At 38.8% G+C, this 21,226-nt stretch overlaps 1 protein-coding gene across 3 annotated transcripts in view; it reads left to right on the forward strand.

The window, feature by feature from the left end:
• The first annotated feature begins 659 nt into the window (after positions 1-659).
• Positions 660-21,226, forward strand: part of YTHDC2 (YTH N6-methyladenosine RNA binding protein C2) — a 51,340-nt gene continuing 30,773 nt past the window's right edge. For 2 of the 3 annotated variants that reach the window (XM_084627849.1, XM_084627850.1), the window contains exons 1-11: positions 660-997; positions 2,020-2,110; positions 3,145-3,341; positions 5,266-5,465; positions 10,538-10,704; positions 13,695-13,797; positions 14,978-15,134; positions 15,757-15,864; positions 17,094-17,242; positions 18,961-19,096; positions 19,567-19,693. In XM_084627849.1, the coding sequence (XP_084483975.1) occupies positions 814-997; positions 2,020-2,110; positions 3,145-3,341; positions 5,266-5,465; positions 10,538-10,704; positions 13,695-13,797; positions 14,978-15,134; positions 15,757-15,864; positions 17,094-17,242; positions 18,961-19,096; positions 19,567-19,693 (1,619 nt within the window). In that variant the 5' untranslated portion in view covers positions 660-813. Of the gene's footprint in view, positions 998-2,019; positions 2,111-2,394; positions 2,465-3,144; positions 3,342-5,265; positions 5,466-10,537; positions 10,705-13,694; positions 13,798-14,977; positions 15,135-15,756; positions 15,865-17,093; positions 17,243-18,960; positions 19,097-19,566; positions 19,694-21,226 lie in introns of those variants that run through there. The other variant, XM_084627851.1, reaches the window with a different exon arrangement.

Raw genomic sequence — 21,226 nt, forward strand, 5'->3', positions numbered from 1 at the left:
AATTCCATCTGTTGCATTTCTGAAGGGTTAAAATAATTAAGGTACTGGATTTATTTAAACGAAAGTTTTTACCATTTTTTCTCTTTGTGAGTTTGTTGTTTTGTTCAGTTTTTAATTGCTTTATTTTTGGAGGTTTTTGTGAAAACTATAACTTTTAAAACAAAGAGAGAAAGAGCCGAAGTGAGGAGAGACAGGAGAAGAGCAACCTAGGAAGGTAAATCCCATTGACCTTTATGGGTTTAGGACCTTAAATCTGAGGAAGGGTCCTTCGGAAATTGTAGCTTTGGGTCGATTTACAGGGAGGACAAATCCGCACGGAACAGCACCTAGTGCCGCCCCTGCCTCAGAAACCGAGGCAGACAATAGCAGCAGGAGCTTCAGCCTGGCCCACGTGGGGAGGAGCCGCCCACAGGCAGCGCCTGGGGAAGAGAGGCAGCCAGGTGAGGTGGGCGCCCCGCGCTCAGCCAGGGCCTGAACACACGGCGGCCTTAGCCCAGCGTCCCGCGCGCGGCCCCTAAGGCTGTGATTGGACCGACACGGCCGCCCCCTAGCGCATACGCCCCGCGCGGCGCCTGGTCCTATTTCCTGCGTGCCCCCTTCGCCCCGCCCCCGCCTGCAGGGACGTCATTGCGTCGCGGCTCCCCCCCTTCCAACCCCCTTTCACTTTTCCTGCGAGTCCCACACCGCCGGCGCGGCGGCTGCCTGGTGACCTGGCCGCTGGCAGGTGCGCGCGCGCGGCCTGCCCTGGCCGCCAGAGGGAGCCCTGCAGCCCCGGGGCCTGTCTGGGAGCGAGTGTCTCGTCCCCGCAGGGCCATGTCCCGGCCCAGCAGTGTGTCCCCCCGGCCGCCCAGCAGCGCCCTGTCTGGCGGGGGCCCGGCCGCCGCCTCCGGCTCGGGCAGCGGCCGGGCCAGGGGGCTGAAGGACATCCGCATCGACGAGGAGGTGAAGATCGCGGTGAACATCGCCCTGGAGCGGTTCCGCTACGGGGACCAGAGAGGTGACCGCGGGTCGGGATGATGTGGAGGCTCCTGGGAGGGAGTCGGTGGGTGAGGCTCTGGGGGCCGAGGGGGCTTCTGGGTGAGCAGAGAGATCTGTCTGTCTGGGGCGGGGGGTGATCTCGACAGGGAGTGTGGGGAGGGGTTGCCGGGAGGTAGGGCTTGGGTTGGGGGGTGGTGACCTGGGCAAGGGGGTGTGGTGGGGGAGCGCAGGGTTTGGGTTGGGTGTGTGTGTGTGTGTGACCTAGGCAAGAGGTGTGGGGGAGGGCTTGGATTGGGTTGGGGGGTGATCTGAGGGGGGGAAGACAGGACAGGACATGGGGAGGGGGGATGTTATACTGTTGCCCCATTCTGGTGGCAGAAGCTCTCTGAGGGCACCATGGGGATCTTGGTTTGGGAAGCAGGTAGAATCATTCCAGCATTGACAGGAATACCTGTTGAGATGAATTTAGGGTGATGGGGCTGGCAGCATGTCATGTCTGAGCTATAATATTCATGGCTAGAACATATCTTGAGTGCTGGTACTTCATGTGTGTTTGCTGCCCTATTCTGTTTGAGGTTCCATGGAGGCTTAGTGCATCTTGTATCCCTATTAGTTGTGAGCTGTAGCCCAACATAATGAGCTCCTATACCACCCCAGTCCTCTAATTGCCCAAGTGCCATATTGGCCAAAATATTCAAGGGTGAATGGGGGACATGACTCCCTGGCACTTGTACCCCTGAGATCTGACACTGGGCCTGGCAAATGATTGCAGTTGCCTGAAAAAGCTAGGAACCATTATATGTGTTAGAAAGATAGTTCTACTTTGCTAGTGAGAAGTACAGGTTTGCCTCCTCTCTTGGGAGAAGATAAATGAAACTAATTTGTTTGGAGGTTTAGAGATCTCTGCTCACTAGTTTTTGGTGAGATTGCTTGTTTTGGCATGGAAATAAGCAAATATTTCTCATTTTATTTGAAATAGGGAAGAAGTAACATGCTGATTATGTTGTGTTAAATCTTCTAATTTTTTAAATTTTTTTCTAGAAATGGAATTTCCTTCTTCTTTGACTAGTACTGAAAGAGCATTTATTCACCGACTGAGTCAGTCTCTTGGTCTGATTTCTAAAAGTAAAGGGTAAGTTAATGTGAGATTAGTTGTGTTAATTACTAAAAATGAAAGTCCATATATCTCTTTAAAAGGCCATATATACATTTCCAATATTTCTTGTAATTTGACTGAGGGCCAGATCATTCAGGAGGGTTTAGTAGGGAAGAGATATTGGGGTTCCTTGCAGGGTTCTTTGAGCACTATTTCTCTGGTTGAAGGAATTTGGGGCCTATACCGTTTGGGAAGCCTTGTCCCCTCTGTACCTTATGGATCTGTGAAATTGACAAAGAAAGAACTCTCTTTCCACACAGTGCCAGGAGTCATTCTGCTCTGAACTGTATTGCCTCCTGACCAAGATTCTGCATGGGATCTGGGAGCTTGGTAAGGAACAATATCATCGAGAGCAGCATCTCCCTTACTCCTAGACATTTGTGAGAACATCTTTACAGAGTAATGGAGGAAAGGGGTTGGATGGTACTGCAGGGATGGGTTTACTCCCCAAGTCGCTCTGCATTTCAACCTTCTAAGTAGAAAAGGGGAAATCCTCATACAGAGGGCCCCTTTCATGCTGAGATAAACAGAAGATGATCAAGGCCCAAAAGTTGTAGGGTCACACAGCGGAAGAGGAAACAGATCACAGTCTATATAAGGGACATACAAATCTGGACTTGCTGATAGATCAGTTGGGGAAGCATCCTAAGAAATGTTTTGCTCAAACTCAGTCTTTTTCTTCTTTGATTCTTGAGATAACTTCTGAAGGGGTACTATCAAGGTTCAAAAGCCTGATTATGATCGCTGACATAATAGCAGGTCTTTGAGTCAGAATCATAAAACCAGGTTGACTTTTTGCTTAGGCATTCTGTTGGATCTCTTAAGTTAATAGTGTGCTGGATGCTTCTCTTATTCTGTGGGTTTTTTTGTGGTATTTAGTATATTATTAGACTTTTTTTGTAGGTCACCTTAATATAATTTAGGAGTTAATTGTCAAAAGATTTGTATGTATAGGTAAAATAGTTACTACCTAGCGAAATGAAAAATTTTTCTTTTTTTTTTTTTTTCAGAAAAGGAGCAAACAGATATTTAACCATAAAAAAGAAAGATGGATCAGAATTGGCTCATACAGTAATGGCCTGTAGTTTGACCCCCAATACAAAACATGCTATTAGGAGCCTAATTCAGAGATTTCCTGTGACCAATAAAGAACGCACTGAACTTCTACCAAAAACAGAACGAGGAAATGTGTTTGCTGTTGAAGCTGGTATGTGCAGTATAATCTGATAAGAGTTTGTGAATTCATACTGTTAGACAATAACATGCTTTTCATTTTCTCATTCCATGCTATACTATTGACTTCTTCCTGTTAGGAAGCTTATATTTGTATTATATTAATTGTGTTCCGGCTCTAGACATGGTCCGTAACCTAAAGAGTTTACAATTCAGACTTCTTAAATCTCCACTAAATGAGAGAACTAGTTCAAATATACATTTGATAAATTATCGTATGCTAGAACACTGACCTTTTAACAGGATTATTACTTGAACAGGTATTCAGGTATGAGGGCTTAATTGTATTTTTGTATAGGAGGTTTGATCTAGTGCACAGAAAACTCTACTTCATTTGACATTACATATTTTATGATGGTTCTAAATACTGCTACACATCTCTTTTTCTTGAGGTTGTATTATAATAAGGTTAACAAGACTAGAATTTTGTGTGGTTGGGAGCCATTGTTTAATACCCGTGTGGCAGTGCTTTTTGAAGAAGGGTGTATAGGATTTGATATAGTAGTGTACAAACAGTAAGTCTATTTACCTATCCAGCCTGCTTAGCCAATTATTTGCTCCTGTCCAGCTCAGTCTGTTAGCCTGTGTCAAGTAGAAGTAGCAATAAAGGACTCAAGTTTGTATTGAATTTGCATCTTCTGACTTTTTCATGGTGTAAAGGTGTTTCTTTATAGTTAGATTTGACATTCTCAGTAAGCTTATACTAAAACTGCTTGAATTGATGTTTTGCAAGAAGCATAAAAACCTACCTACAATTTATTTTAGAATTTATTTTTAGTTTATTCAATAGTGATGAACATAAATAGTTTGGTTTTTAGGTAGTTTAACATTAGACTCTTGCAGAATAGCCTCTTATGCTAAAGATTTTTAGGATTCTTGCATGTTTATGGTATGTGCTAGTGTTAAATACGTTGGTATGTACACCGTGTATTTAGAAGTATAGACTTAGCAAAATCAGTGTACCTTATTCCAAATTAGACACATGTCTAAGGGTATGTTTACACTGCAATTAGACCCCACAGCAGGTACATGCCTGCTGACTTGGGCTTGCTGGGGTTCTTAACTGCAGTATAGATTCCCAGCTGGGACTGCAGCCTGAGCTCTGGGATCCTCTCAGGGTTCTAGAGTCTGGGCTGCAGCCCAAACCTGGAAGTCTACACTGCAGTTAAGCAGTGCTGCAGCCCTAACACCATGAGCCTGAGTCAGCTGGCCAGGGTCAGCTGCGGGTTTATAACTCTTCTGTAGACATACCCTGTCTGCAGGATTGGGGGCTAATTTAAACATGGATACAATGAATGTGGCCAACAATCATTAGGAAAGGAGTGGGAGAAGAAGCACATGGGTTACAATATGATTATACATTAACTCATAGAAGGCATGTATGCATCATGGTGGAGTAGTTTAAAAAATCATTAGTCATTTATTATTTTAATATATGATAACTTCTCTAGGAACTGTGGAAGAAATGGGTCTGCAGGAGAGACTTAAGGCCAGCATGGTAGCCTCACAGGTCAGCTTCTTTAAGTCAGTTGCCACCTCTCCTTAGATGCCTAGATGTGGTGCTTTTAAATATAATGGACTGTTCCCTTTCCCTATAGGGCTGAGTCTGATGTTTTCACAGCACTTGTAGCCTTTCCCAACTTTGGCAGTGAGATATTGGGAAGGTTAATCTTTTTATTCTTTCAGAAATACCTTTTGTTAAACAACAGAATGTCTTCCACCTGTGTTCTAGAATGTGTTCATTTGTCACTTTAAATATCTTACTGCACTAACATGGAAACGTGGTATTTTGTTAAAATAGAGGTTTCTAAAATGAAGTCAATGTTCAGTTTTGCATTGAATTCTTGCGTTTTGGAGGACACCTTTGGTGCCATGTCATTAATTCTGTCTTGTCTTAGAGAACAGAGAAATGAGTAAGACAAGTGGGCGACTTAACAATGGCATCCCTCAGATTCCTGTGAAAAGGGGGGAATCTGAATTTGATTCCTTCAGGCAATCTCTACCAGTTTTTGAAAAACATGAAGAAATTGTCAGAATTATTAAAGAAAATAAAGTTGTTCTGATTGTGGGAGAAACTGGATCTGGAAAAACTACTCAGGTATGTCTTTTTGCTTAATGAAATTGAAAGGACAGAATTAGTTCTTTATACTGTTGGACTAACCATATGTGTTTTATCTGTGTGTCAATATGAAATCCTAAAACATTATTTATTTAAATGGGATCTCTTCGTATTACTCTGTTAGCTTTTCTTTGGCCTGTTAGTGGAAAGATTCTCTGTTAAATCACATTTTCTGTCTCCTTCTGCAACTGAAATATTTGACAGAAATCAGGTGCTTATATTAAATAGCTATGCTTCTGTGCTTCTCACATCTTTCTAATAACAATATAGTTACTGACTTTTTCAGACAATGTAAAGTGCATTTTAAAATGTTTTATTTATTTCATTTTTTTTCTCCTTACATCCTAATAAACTTTCCTGAGTAGGTCAGACTGAAACCCATTGTAATAAAGCTGAAGACAATACAAAAACAGGGTAAATTACTAACCAAATAGCCTAGTCTGAGAAATAGAAAATTTTGAAGTGATCAGAAGTTTTGAAGAGCGTTTAGGACAAAATCACCAGTCCTGTTATTCAAAGACCTCAATCATGCAAGCTGATCCACATGAGTGAACTCCTGCCTTTGTATGGAGCTCCACTGACTTCAGTGTGTCCATCTGGATCAACTTGCAGAATCAAGGCCTAAGGACACACTCTTACTACAGAATACTTTGGGCCCTTAGTTGTAAATTAACAAAAATGCAAATTGTCATGGTGGAGACACAAACTGAAGGTCAGCTGCTGGTTACTGGACTAGTGAATGGGGGAATCTCTAGACATGATATATCTTTTTTTGGTGAGGCTTTTGTTACAGTCCTATATGATGTTCTCATATAGGACAGAGTGGTTATCAGTGGTTTGCTGTCAGACAGGGAGGACATATCTAGTGGGGTCCCGCAAGAGTTTGGTACTATTTAGGGCTGTCAGGCGATTTAAAAAATTAATCGCGATTCATTGCATGATTAAACAATAATAGAATTCCATTTATTTGAATATTTTTGGATGTTTTCTACATTTTCAAATGTATTGATTTCAATTACAGAAATCAATTATGTATTCAACACAGAATACGTGTACAGTGCTCACTTTATATTTATTTTTGATTACAAATATTTGCACTGTAATAAACAAAAGAAATAGTATTTTTCAATTAACCTAATAGAAGTACTGTAGTGCAATCTCTTTATCATGAAAGTTGAACTTACTTTTTGCACATAATTCTACGTTTGTAACTGCATTCAAAAATAAAACAATGTAAAACTTTAGAGCCTACAAATCCACTCAGTCCTACTTCAACCAATTGCTCAGACAAAAAAGTTTGGCTACAATTTGCAGAAGATAATGCTGCTCGCTTCTTGTTGACAATTTCCCCTGAAAGTGAGAACAGGCATTCGCATGGCATGGTTGTAGCCAGCGTTGCAAAATATTTACATGCCAGATGTGCTAAACATTCATATGTCCCTTCATGCTTCAACCACCCTGATGATAACGATCCAGAGCAGACCAACGCATGTTCATTTTCATCATCTGAGTCAGATGCCACCAGCAGAAACTTGATTTGCTTTTTTGATAGTTCGGGTTCTGTGGTTTCCGCATCTGAGTGTTGCTCTTTTAAGACTTCTGAAAGCATGCCCCACAACTCGTTCCTCTCAGATTTTGGAAGGCAATTCCAATTCTTAAACCTTGGCTTGAGTGCTGTAGCTATTTTTAGAAATCTCACATTAGTACCTTTTTTGTGTTTTGTCAAATCTGCTGTGAAAGTGTTCTCAGAATGAACAACATGTGCTGAGTCATCATCCGAGACTGCAATAACATGAAATATATGGCAGAATGCGGGTAAAACAGAACAGGGGACATACAATTCTCCCCCAAGGAGTTCAGTCACAAATTGAATGAACACATTTTTTTAACAAGCATCATCAGCATGGAAGTATGCCCTCTGGAATGGTGGCCGAAGCATGAAGGGGCGTATGAATGGTTAGCATATCTGGCACGTAAATACCTTGCAACACCGGCTACAAATGTGCCATGTGGATGCCTGTTCTCACTGTCAAGTAATGTTGTAAATGAGCAGGCAGCAGTATCTCCCATAAATGTAAACAAACTTGTTTGTCTTAATGATTGGCTGAACAAAAAGTAGGACTGAGTGGACTTGTAGGCTCTAAAGTTTTCCATTGTTTTGTTTTTGAGTGCAGTTATGTAACAAAAAAACCCCTACATTTGTAAGTTATACTTTCACTCTAAAGAGATTGCACTACAGTACTTGTATGAGGTGAATTGAAAAATACCATTTCTTTTATAATTTTTATAGTTCAAATATTTGTAATTAAAAATAATAATATAAAGTGAGCACTGTACACTTTGTATTCTGTGTTGTAATAGAAATCAATATATTTGAAAATGTAGAAAAAATCCAAAATATTTAATAAATTTCAATTGGTATTCTATTGTTTAATAGTGCGATTAATTGTGATTAATTTTTTTGAGTTAATCGTGTGAGTTAACTGCGATTAATCAACAGCCCTAGTACTATTCAATAGAGTGGAGAGTATGCTTATAAAATTTGTGGATGACACCAACCTGGGACTGGTTGTTAGCGCTTTGGAAAATGGGATTAGAATTCAAAATGACCTTTACAGATTAGAAAATTGCTCTGAAATGAACAAGATGAAATTCAGTGAAGACGAGTGAAGTACTTCACTTAGGAAGGAAAAAATCAAATGCACAACTACAAAATGGGGAATAACTGGCTAGGTGTTCGCAAAAAGAAAAGGAGTACTTGTGGCACCTTAGAGACTAACCAATTTATTTGAGCATGAGCTTTCGTGAGCTACAGCTCACTTCATCGGATGCATACCACCATGGTGAAGTGAAGCTGTAGCTCACGAAAGCTCATGCTCAAATAAATTGGTTAGTCTCTAAGGTGCCACAAGTACTCCTTTTCTTTTTGCAAATACAGACTAACACAGCTGTTACTCTGAAACCTGGCTAGGTGTTAGTACTGCTGAAAAGGATATGGGCAGGGATCACAAAATCGAACGAGTCAACAATGCAATGCAGTTGTGAAAAAAGGTTCATATCATTTTGGGGTGCATTAACAGGACTGTCAGACAGGGGAGGTAATTGTTCCATTCTGCTCGGCTTGGTTGGGCCTCAGCTGAAGTACTATTTCCAGGTTTGGGCACCACATTTTAGGAAAGGTGTAGACATACTAGTTGAGTGTCCACGGGGACGGGAGGATGAGGGGAGGGTAACAAAATGACAAAAGGGTTAGAAAACCTGACCTATGAGGAAAGGTTTTAAAAAATCTGAGTACGTTAAGTCTTCAGATATATTAAGGGCTGTTATAAAGAGAATGGTGATCAAGTGTTATCCAGGTCTACTGAAGGTAGGACAAGAAGTAATAGGCTTACTCTGCAGCAAGGGAGATTTAGGTTAGATATTAGGAAAAACTTCATAAGTGTAAGGATAGTTAAGGTCTGGAATAGGCTTTCAAGGGAGGCTGTGGAATCCTTGTCAATGGAGATTTTTAAGAACAGGTTAGACAAACAGCCGTCAAAGATGGTCTAAAGTATACTTTATCCTGGGGGGCGGGGACTGGATCTCTCCAGGCACGTTTCAGGCCTACACTTTTTGTATTGTAGTCTATGGCCCCTGCATTATGTGCTGTGTTTTTAACACAATGAAATGACCTAAGAACACAGGGCCAAATCCTGCTTACTTTGTGCACATGGGAAATTCCAATGCAAGATTAAGGGAGCACGATTTATCCCAGAAAAGTCAACAATTCTTGGTTTTATTTTTTTTTGCTTTTGGCTCAACCCATCCTGATTTAGAGGGGAAGTGAAAGTGGCAATTAAGAAATAGTTGACATATGCACACATACAGAAAAGTTGATAGAAATGACTGCGAATTACAGTTAGGAAATGCAGACAAGTGGTAAGAAAGGGATCAGTGGCCAGTAGGGTTAAGGACAATAAGAAATAATTATTTAAATATATTAGAAACAAACAAAACCTGACAGTTGCATAAATTGAATACTAGATGAGGATGGTAAAATTGTCAGCCATGATGTAGAAAGGGCAGATGTATTCAGTAAATATTTGTTTTCTGTTTTCGGCATTTATTTTGATTCTAAATAATGAATAATGACTGTAGAGTTCTCTGAAACTCTACCATGAGTACATCAGACTTTTCCTAAAAGTTGTTATGACAAAATTGCAGTGTTGCTATTTCTCTTTTAAGAGAAATTGTAATGTTCTTTTATATATTTGGTTAGAAGTTTGACATCATTAAAATTTTGTTAGATCATCCTGTGTACCAATGCTCCTGATCTCAAGTGAGTATAGTTTATGTAATCACTGTTTTGGGTCAGGAACTTGAGAAAACAGCATCTGAAATGTTTCAAATTCTCTCTCAAACAGACTAGAGCCCAAAATAACTTCATCTACTTAAAATCAAATTGAAAGGTGCCTGTTCTGTTTCCCTGACTTTGTCAGTAATAGCCCATTATGGGTCTATTAAACACTCCTAGAAAAAATTCTTTTTGGCTTTGGATGCCTTCTTCCTGCATCAGGAGCCAGCTCTGCCCTCTGCTATGAATCCAAGAGGGATTTCTCATTTGGCAACAGCAGGAGGAGCAGTCTCAGCAGAGCCTAAGAAAGGCTAGTAGGTAGGAGGAGGGAAAAGAAAGATCAAACACTTCAGCACCCAAAACCTTGCAGTGATGCGGGTTGGCATCTAGGATAAGAAGCTTTGTCCTTTCCTCTCAATAATAAACAACAGAGAGGGAGAGAGCAGACAGCCACGAGCTTCTAAACCTCGCACCACTTGTCTATTTCTGTAGTGATTTATGGTGATTTGCCTCTTTCCTGCTGAGTACCAGCATTAAACAGCCAAAATATCCTAAAATGAATAATGAGCTATTACAAACTGAATCTCCCTCTCTTCTGTATAAAATGAGTCAATGCAAACTGCTTTATTCAGTGGTGCTGCTCAGTTATATATTTTGTTTGCTAAGGTAGGAAAGTTGCAATGCTATCAAACTAAAAAACAAACCCACTTTCTTCTAGATTCCTCAATTCCTTCTTGATGACTGTTACAAAAATGGAATTCCATGTCGCATATTTTGCACTCAACCAAGACGTTTGGCAGCTATTGCTGTGGCTGAAAGGGTTGCCGCAGAAAGAAGAGAAAAGATTGGCCAGACAATTGGCTATCAGATCCGATTAGAAAGCAGGTATAAATAATATTACTTAATTATGTTTAACAAAAAAAACCCCAAGTTGTATGAACGTATCTAACTCTTTGAAGAAAAATTAAATTTTAAGTTTCTCAGGGCAGGTAGTGTTCATCTCATGTCATTTAAACAACATGCTTATCTGTGATGCAGCATAATAAATGATCAAAGAAACACAGATAGTTGGCTACACTGTGTGAAGTATAATATATGAAGTTCCATCTCATCAGATGTCTATGAAAGTGCAAAAAACAGAATTTTGCTTGCATAGACTTCTGGGTAGGGGAATAAAAATCTCTGCTGACACAAAACTTTAGCCTTAGTTTGATCTGGAAATAGATAATTTGAGGAAATGTGGATCTAAGTTTTTCCTCAAGCACAAAATCCCAATCCATTTCAGTGAAAATAAAAAGGTTTATTTTTATTCATTATTTGTATAGTTCTAAAAGTCTTCAGAGCTCTGAAGACATGGCTAGTAAGACAGGGCCTTGTCCTAAACAATTTAACGTAATACATGCTAAATAGTGTTTAAAAGTGTAGACAATAGGAAGAAACAAAAATTAGTTGAGCCCTTGCCTGTTTTTTTTTTTTAAATGTTTTGTTTGTTTTTTATTTTAATTTGTTCATTAGCTAACCCTTTCCAGCAGGAGGTTTATCAGACTGTTGGGAGACCTGTGTTTTTTAAAGTGGGGGGAAAAGAGTGGTTGGATGCATAGTGAACTGAGGATGGAGGGGTTGGGGGTTTCCAGGCATATGGTGCCATTCAGAAGGTGGTGTGGGGACAAGTAGGAGGAGGACACTAAAGTCTTGGCTAATTATGCAGCTTCAGTAGAGTGGAGGTGCTAAGGTGAGTGCAGAAGGTGACAAAAGCAGAGGAATGAAGGAGCTAGGTGGCCTTGAAGGTGAATACAGAGGCGTACATTTGATGGAGAAAGTCACAGGAAGCTGGTGAAGGGTTTTGAAGAGGGGCTAAAGATTATGAAAGTGTCCAGTAAAATGGATGATTTACTTGATTTGCTGGAAATGGCCCAACTTAATGATCACTTTAGATAAGCTATTACCAGCAGGAGAGTGAGTTTGTGTGTGTATGGGGGTGGGGGGGGTGAGAAAACCTGGATTTGTGCTGGAAATGGCCCACCTTGATTATCATGCACATTGTAGGGAGAGTGGTCACTTTTGATAAGCTGTTACTAGCAGGAGAGTGAGTTTGTGTGTGGGGTTTTCGGAGGGGGGTGAGGGAGTGAGAGAACCTGGATTTGTGCTGGAAATGACCCACCTTGATTATCATACACATTGTGAAGAGAGTGGTCACTTTGGATGGGCTATTACCAGCAGGAGAGTGAGTTTGTGTGTGGGGGGGTGGAGGGTGAGAAAACCTGGATTTGTGCTGGAAATGGCCCAACTTGATGATCACTTTAGATAAGCTATTACCAGCAGGACAGTGGGGTGGGAGGGGGTATTGTTTCATGGTCTCTGTGTGTATATAATGTCTACTGCAGTTTCCACGGTATGCATCCAATGAAGTGAGCTGTAGCTCACGAAAGCTCATGCTCAAATAAATTGGTTAGTCTCTAAGGTGCCACAAGTACTCCTTTTCTTTTTGCAAAGACAGACTAACACGGCTGTTACTCTGGAACCTGTCATTACTTGCAGTAGCGTTTTGACAGTCTGAAGTGGGCTGGGGCAAGATGAGTGTCTGTCTGGCAGGCCAGAGAAGAGGAGGTTGCAGTAGCGGAGGAGAGGAATACTTAGTTTATGTAGGATTTGGTGGCAGTGGTGGACAGGAGCAGGTGTTTTCCTAGGCAATATCTCCTAAAAGAACTAACAGGATTCTAGAAGGAGCTTGAATGGGAGAGAGACAGGGAGGATAGTGGAATTTCCAACAGTAATTGACAAGGGGAGAAGAACAACGGAGCATTTGGGAGGGAAAGTAGTTTATTTTTTTAGTCCTGTTAAACATTATATGACGGGGCTACCCAAGGAAGAGAAGCTGGAGAGGCAGTCATAGATGTTAATCTGAACAGAGGTAGGTTAGGGATGGAGAGGTAAGATACCTTTAGGCTGGTTTCTTATTTTGAGAGGCTGAATGAATTCCCAGCTATTTTCCTGTGTGTCTCCCTTTGCTGCTACGCTTTATATGTCTGCAAAAAAACCCACAACCCTTGCTAGAGGTGGATGTTAAGCATTTGTTGAGGCTTGAATTGGCAGGGGAAAAGTAGTGGCAGTCTCCCAAGCTCTGCCCACACACCTCACTTTGCTTATTGGGGGCACCAAGTGAGATGCGAGTACAGTACAAATTTGAAGATATTCAGAATATAATTGCTTGGGCTCTACTGACATGAGAGCTGAGATTCTGGAGAACAAGATGGAAGCCTCTAGGGCTATGTCTACACTAGCATTTGCTGCGATATAACTTATGTCACTCTGGGGTGTGAAAAAGCCACCCCCAAGAGTGATGTAAGCACTGTTTAGACAGTGCTATGTCGGCGGGGCTGGAGTAGTTAAGCAGACGGGCTCCCATCAGCTTAGTGCGGTCACATTAGAGAGCTTACAGTAGCACACCTGGATTGCTGCAGCTCCACCACTGTAAACTTTTGAGTGTAGCTGTAGCCTAAAAAAGACTGGCTTGCAAGCCAGGCTGGTGTGACCCAGCTGATTTCAAGCACTGACAGTTGAAAATATTTTTCAGTGGTATAAGATGGAAAGTTCAAGAGCATGTTTTTATAAACTAAGCCATCCTGTGGATTTTACATCTAATTAAACAGTCAGGTTGGCATATATGTATATTCTCAAGGTTCTTATCTTAGGGATTTTTACTCTGAATCTGGCCTTAGGTTAAGGAGTCATTTCTTAGTGAGCAGGTGTTAATATTTTTTTAGTAGTATTCATTTTTAATAGGAATATGAAAGAGAGAGTGCCTATTTTAAATTATATGTAATTTATAACATTGCAAAGAACTGAACGTGTCTGTTTCATACCTATTTAATTAGGGTTTCTCCAAAGACATTGCTAACGTTTTGCACTAATGGTGTATTACTTCGTACGCTAATGGCAGGAGACAGCACGCTATCGACCGTGACACATGTTATCGTGGTAAGAACCCTTAAGTGTTCAATGTAGAGTGACATTCCAGAGGCCTTGACAAATGTGATGTCAGGCCTTATTTTTTCTCATTAATTGGCTGTATATTATACTTAGTCTCAAATCTTCATGTCAGCTGAGCAGAATATGAATAATTATTACTGTATTTGCTGCGCTTAGCTGGTCTATATAGTAGTTCATGTGCTTGTATGTTTTTCTGCATTAAAAATACTGCCAGCCTGTTTAATGGGCTCAGGTTTTTTTAAGTGCATATTTGAAATTAATAAGAGTATACAGATATGTTGAGGGGAAGATAGAATCCTCAATTGTTTGCAACATCTTTTGGAACTAAATACATTGAGTCTTAGGACAGCTCATGTAGATACTGTGGAGTCTGGTGAACATGCATCAGAATTCCATGTGTCTCACATTTCTGTTTGCAGTCTAAATTGTAGCAACACTTCTTTAAGCATTCTGTGCTGCAAAGTGCTGAGCACTCTGGCAACAATCATGATCATTGCCCTATTGTGCTAAGCACTGTACAAACATGCAGAAAGGTCCCTGCTCCAAAGAGCTTACACCAATTTAGTGTGTGTTGCCTTAGATTGTAACAGAAAGAATAGCAAAGAGAACAATCATAGGAACACATGATTACGTAGAGCAAGATACCTTCACAGTTTAATGGTTCTGAGTTATGACTTTTTAGAAAAAGTTACAAGGTATAAATAATCTCTGGTCAGCTACCTGTGACTAAATTATCCTTCATGGATGATTGTGTGATTATTTTTTTTTTTTTTGGCTCTTATGGTAAATGCTAATCAACGCAGAAAAGTTATTTATAAAAATTAAATTGTGGGGATCCAGTGATAATCAGATTTGTTCGGTTATTGAGTAAGGAGATTGTCTTGTAACTGCCAGTCTGAAAACCCAACCGAGGATCTAAAAATCTAGCAGTATTTTGTGGATCATGCATCATCTTTAATAATAAGATTCAGCAGGCAAATTCTGCTCTGAGATACTTGTGCAAAATCCCTCCTCTACCGTTTTTTACTTTATGATATAAAGATGTATTTCCTTTGACAAATACTTGTGTAGCTTATTGGCCAACTATACAGGTTAGCAATGGGTACAGTTTTCTCAAAAATTTTGATCCTGGATCTGGGATGTTTGTCCTTTTTTCTGCTTGTTATAGGATGAAGTACATGAGAGGGATCGATTCAGTGACTTCTTGCTAACAAAATTAAGAGACATATTGCAAAAACAGACAACTTTGAAACTGATTCTTTCTAGTGCTGCTCTGGATGTGAATCTCTTTATCAGATATTTTGGAAGCTGCCCAGTGATACACAGTAAGTCAAGTGATAGCATATGCACAAATACTAAATCTGACTAATTTTAAGATCAGTTATTTCCTAACTAAAATTTATCTATCTCATTAAAACATAACAAAATATTTGAATAAGGGTTTGTTAAACCTATGACACTTAAGCAAATCAAAGTTGAAATTGTGTGCTGACACACACGCCTTAGTTTGCTGGATTTGAAACATTTCTGTAACCATTCCGGATTAGTGCATTATTTTTACAGAGTAGTTTTATATTTTTTTGGTCCTTTTGAGGTAAAGGAATAAAGTGGGGTATAAAGACAAGAGAACGAGTTCAGCTTGATGCAGAGAAAATTAGAAGTGCTAATAACTTTGAGCATGTAATTCCCAGCTGATATTTTCATCTTTCTTGTAAAATGCTCCTCTGCCTTGACTCCAGTATTGTTAATACAAGGAACCCCTACCAAAGTTTATAATATTATTCCAATAAAAAGTTATTATTGAATCTTTAAAATAGCCCTTAGAAATTTGTTGAAATCATTTTCTTCTCCATACCAAGGCATATGTATTGGTTCCCACATGTAAGGATAACTAACTGAGGCAAGGAAAATCTAAAAATACTGAATATTAATTATTTGTATTTTCAGTTCAAGGAAGACCATATGAAGTTAAGGAGATGTTTCTGGAAGATATCTTACGAAGTACAGGATATACAAATAAAGAGATGGTAAAATACAAAAAAGAAAAACAGCGAGGTTGGTACACTTATTTTGAGGTGGGGAAAAGAAACCGCAGTAGTCACTGTTTTCTAGTAGTAAAATATGACAAACATTTTTGTTCAGAAATATATTTTTGTTCAAAATATTGAATAATAAACATCAGTGGATCAAAGCAAGCATTTTTTGGCCCTAAATGTTTTACTTCTTTGTGGTATGTTTTGTAAAAAGCTTGAAATAACACTTAATTTCCTGCTGTTTACTTTTTTACGTTTTTTTGTTCTCCACTTGGTAAATTTTTTTTATTTTTTTTTACTGTTTCTAAAGAAGCACAATCCTGCATAATTCATTTGTTTACTTCTAGCTGTGTGCAAGCATCATAATATCAAGAGGTACTGTATATGCTCATCTCTGGGAATAGAATGTAATTGTGTCCACACAGCACAATGTCTGCAGTGCACAGAAACAGTGACTATTGATGTAAAGGGGTTTTGTTTATCTTTCCAACTGGTGTATATTTAAGAGAAATAGAATCTAGAAAAACTCACAAATATTAACCAGTTTAAAGAAGACTATGGTGTGGCTATTAGACATACATGTCCCTTTTAAAAAAAACAAAAAAACCCCCAACCTATACATTGTATGACCAATTAACAAACTACCTGTTAAAACTTAACATTAACATGAGGCATCATCATACAGTGTACATCATTCATGTTGCTCACTTTGATATAGAAATGATAAATCACTGTTGACCTAGTAAAGCTTTTATATTTCTGAGAAATATGTATAATGACAAGTTACGGCCTCCATTATTATGTTTGTCTAAGAGCTATTTAATTCCTGTTGCTTGATCGTTTCAAAAGTTTTCTGCTTGAAGAAAAGTAAGAAATTTTGTGTCCATTCCTGTAGCAATTCCTTACTTGGAACTCCTCTACCGTTACAGTCAACAGTATTTTGTCCTGATCATTTCAGGATTGAGCTGTCTGTATATTTTGGCTTTATTCCTTGCTCTTAAAGCAAAGGTTTGCAATAATGAAACTTTGGAAGATCTATGCTAGTTACTAGAAACTGCCCCTGGATTTGAGCCAGCATTCTAACCAAAGGATTGCATAGACAAATTCTTACAATGTATGCTTTTTGGAAAGTATTTATGCATGGTAATGTCCCAAATACAATTTTAAACTTAATTATCTTTCATAAATAAAAGTGGGTATTAGATAATATGTTTGCTTATTAGTGCTTTACAAAAATTATAAATATTTTAGAAGAGAAACAGCAAACCACCCTGACAGAATGGTATTCTGCTCAAGACAACACTAGCAAACCAGAATCTCAAAGACAGAGATCTGTACCAAGTGTGGCTGAAGAGTATGACTTGTTGGATGATGGTGGTGACACAGTGTTCAGTCAACTGGTATGCTTTTCTTTTTGTCAGAATTGAATTTTCAAATACACTGTATTTATATTAGTAGTCTGTGCTTTCTCCCCCACATATGTGGCTGTAACAGTTACATAAGGCAATTTAATTTTAACAAACAAATTATGGATAGATCCTATACACATGTGAAAAAGTTGTGTGTTCTGCTTGAATGTTGTTAACACTAGTATTTTAAATGGAAGACTTTTTAATCCCTTAATGGCAGGAGTGAGTGAATATCTCTCGGAAGATCTCACATTGCTAAGAACAATGAATTAATGTTAAAATATTATTATGGTCACAAAAGTCTTCTTTAAGTCATATTTTCTTGCTTTAGTGACAAAACAGTTATACTGCATATACTTGTGTGTAGTTGACCCATCCTTTTCATAATTCAAGTTTAACTGGCAGTACTGGAAAAATCATCTTTTTGTTGTAAACTAAGCGAAGTTCATATGGAAGTCATAGAGACAATAAATGGGTCTGTAGGGACCATTTACAGTTAATCTTTAATGTATAACACTCTTAAGTAATGTTATTACTTAAGAACATTAGCTATTTATCTAAATGTCTGACAGAATATACTTGATGAAAAATGCAATAAAAAGTTCAGATTTAAGGCTCTCCTGACAAATTTATTCAAGTACTGATTAAAGGTATTTTTGATTAAAACTTTGTACCTGCCACCCAATTATCATCTTTGCTTAATATATAGGGTTTGTTATGTAGAAAGTTGGGATTACTTATAATGGCATGTCCTTTAACCATAGCATTTTATTAGCTAAACCATATTATAGAAGTCTTATACTTGTATATATTTAAAAATAAGGGACTGTTCTTTTGTAAGCAGTAGTAGGAAGGGAATAAATGACACACTCACTTGTAGTAATTGCCTGCAGTCACCTCTATCTTTACAACCTTCTTTGCAGTTCCAAATTAGTTTAATTTGGATGGCGTTGTTTGTAGTCTGTTCTTAACTGTTGTGTGTCTCAGTCTTGAGTGATAATGTGAAAATGAATCCTGGTCTCCAATATTATATGGGTATTCATCTGAGAAACTTCCACCTCCCTGAAAGAGTTTGTGACAAAATTTTCTGTATGTGATATAGGAAAGGACTAAATCAAGTATAGGCTACAAGTACATGTGTACATATAAGATGATAAATTGTATAAATCTGCGTGTTTAGAGACAGTGATGTTTACAGTTTTGTATTTAATAAGTCTAGAAAATGAGTTTATAGTGAAATTGTTGATACAGAGGTTTTTTAGAGGGGCACAAATGATTTTAAATGAAAAGCTTTTATTTCAGTTGCTGCTTAGAATATTTTCTTCTAGTGAAAATGATTAGTGAAAATGACTTAACAGTATATTAAATCCTTATAATGCATTAGATCTTATCCTATTTTAAAAACGTATTTTGTTTTTGTTTAGATAAAGTGTCCAGATTTACCATTCTTGTCCTTTTTAATAATAATTTAGTTTGAGGACATGTGACTTTTGTATGCCACAATTCCAGTCATTATGAAAGCTGGAAACCTGTTTTCCTGTGATAATGTACTGGATTGGCGTAGTATCACATTATTAAAATAGTGAAGGGTGGGTGAGTCGGAGGATGTGTGAGAGTGGGTGTGCAAAGAATGTAAAACATTAGATTAGCAACTGCTTTAGAGAAGATTCAAATACTTTTTGTTTTTCAAGTCTATTATCTTTTTTCAGACTGAAAAAGATGTGAATTGCCTTGAACCATGGTTAATAAAAGAAATGGATTCTTGTCTCTCCGATATATGGTTGCATAAAGATGTTGATGCCTTTGCTCAGGTGTTTCACCTTATCTTAACTGAAAATGTCAGTGGTAGGTTTCTCTTATTTTAGTAAACTTGTTTTTCTTACTGGGCTGTGCAGCTTCCTACATAGACTTTACCAAAAAAAAAAAAAAAAAAAGAAATGAGTTAAAAGTGTTGTGAATTCTACATCACTTTTACTTTCTCAATTTTTGTTTAATTTTACATTAAAATACCTCTTTGAGAATTGACTTAAGATTTGTACGATTAATGGATTGTGTCCTTATTGATTATTACCACAGTATTCTTGAAGTGTACATATTATTTTTTATAGAATCATTTTGTGTAATACAATGTTAAGTTCATGAGGATTGACAATGGAAAAAATGAATCTTTTGGTCCTTCATCCAGAAACCAATTTTTCCGTAGGTGGATGGAGTATAGCAAGGCTGCTAAATATAATGTTTGGAGGAATCAGTAACATTGTTTGAAGAATTTCCTTTTTGCCCACAACACTAATGTTCCGATTTTTCCTTATTAGTTGATTACAGACACAGTGAAACCAGTGCAACTGCACTAATGATTGCTTCAGGGAGAGGTTTCTTAAGTCAGGTAGAACAGCTGATTGGAATGGGAGCGAATGTCCACAGCAAATCATCCAATGGCTGGTAAAAAAAACAATTGAATTCTTTCAAAATCTGATTTGTTTACGTTTTCTAAATATGCAAGTTTTCAGTTTACAGCCAGGAATAATTACGTATTTAAGAACATAAGAATGGCCATACTGGGTCAGATCAAAGATCCATCCAGCCCAGTATCCTGTCTACCGACAGTGGCCAATGCCAGGTGCCCCAGAGGGAGTGAACCTAACAGGTAATGATCAAGTGATCTCTCTCCTGCCATCCATCTCCACCCTCTGACAAACATTCCTTACCCATCCTGGGTAATAACCATTAATGGACTTAACCTCCATGAATTTATCCAGTTCTCTTTTAAACCCTGTTATAGTCCTAGCTTTCACAACCTCCTCAGGCAAGGAGTTTCACAGGTTGACTGTGTGCTGAGTGAAGAAGAACTTCCTTTTATTTGTTTTAAACCTGCTACCCATTAATTTCATTTGGTGGCCCCTAGTTCTTATATTATTGGAACAAGTAAGTAACTTTTCCTGAACAAGTAAATAACTTACTAACCCAGGAACCTATCCTTGCAACAAAGCCCGTTGCCAACTGTGTCCACATATCTATTCAGGGGACACCATCATAGGGCCTAATCACATCAGCCACACTATCAGAGGCTCGTTCACCAATATCCACCAATGTGATATGTGCCAGCAATGCCCCTCTGCCATGTACATTGGTCAGACTGGACAGTCTCTACGTAAAAGAATAAATGGACGCAAATCAGATGTCAAGAATTATAACATTCATAAACCAGTCAGAGAATGCTTCAATCTCTCTGGTCACGCGATTACAGACATGAAAGTTGCGATATTACAACAGAAAAACTTCAAAACCAGACTCCAGCGAGAGACTGCTGAATTGTAATTCATTTGCAAATTGGATACAATTAATTTAGGCTTGAATAGAGACTGGGAGTGGTTGATTTCCCCTTGTTTTTTTCCTACCCCCCCACCTCCCCCCCCAGACGTTCTTGTTAAACCCTGGATTTGTGCTGGAAATGGTCCACCTTGATTATCATACACATTGTAAGGAGAGTGATCACTTTAGATAAGCTATTACGAACAGGAGAGTAGGTTTGTGTGGGGGGTGCGTGGGGAGAAAACCTGGATTTGTGCTGGAAATGGCCCAACTTGAATATCATACACATTGTAAGGAGAGTGATCACTTTAGATAAGCTATTACCAGCAGGAGAGTGGGGTGGGGGGAGAGAAAACCTTTTGTAGTGGTAAACACCCATTTTTTCATGTTTTGTGTGTATAAAAAGATCTTCTGTATTTTCCACAGTATGCATCCGATGAAGTGAGCTGTAGCTCACGAAAGCTTATGCTCAAATAAATTGGTTAGTCTCTAAGGTGTCACAAGTCCTCCTTTTCTTTTTGCGAATACAGACTAGCACGGCTGCTACTCTGAAACCCATTAATTCATTGTTCTCGTTATTAGAAAAGATCATTGTAATACAAAATGAAGTAGGAATTCATCTACCAGTGGATTTATATCAGGCAGATACTAATATCAGAAGCA

This window comes from Lepidochelys olivacea, assembly GCF_965140295.1.
Source record: "Lepidochelys olivacea isolate rLepOli2 genome assembly, chromosome: 5".
NCBI lineage: Eukaryota > Metazoa > Chordata > Testudines > Cheloniidae > Lepidochelys > Lepidochelys olivacea.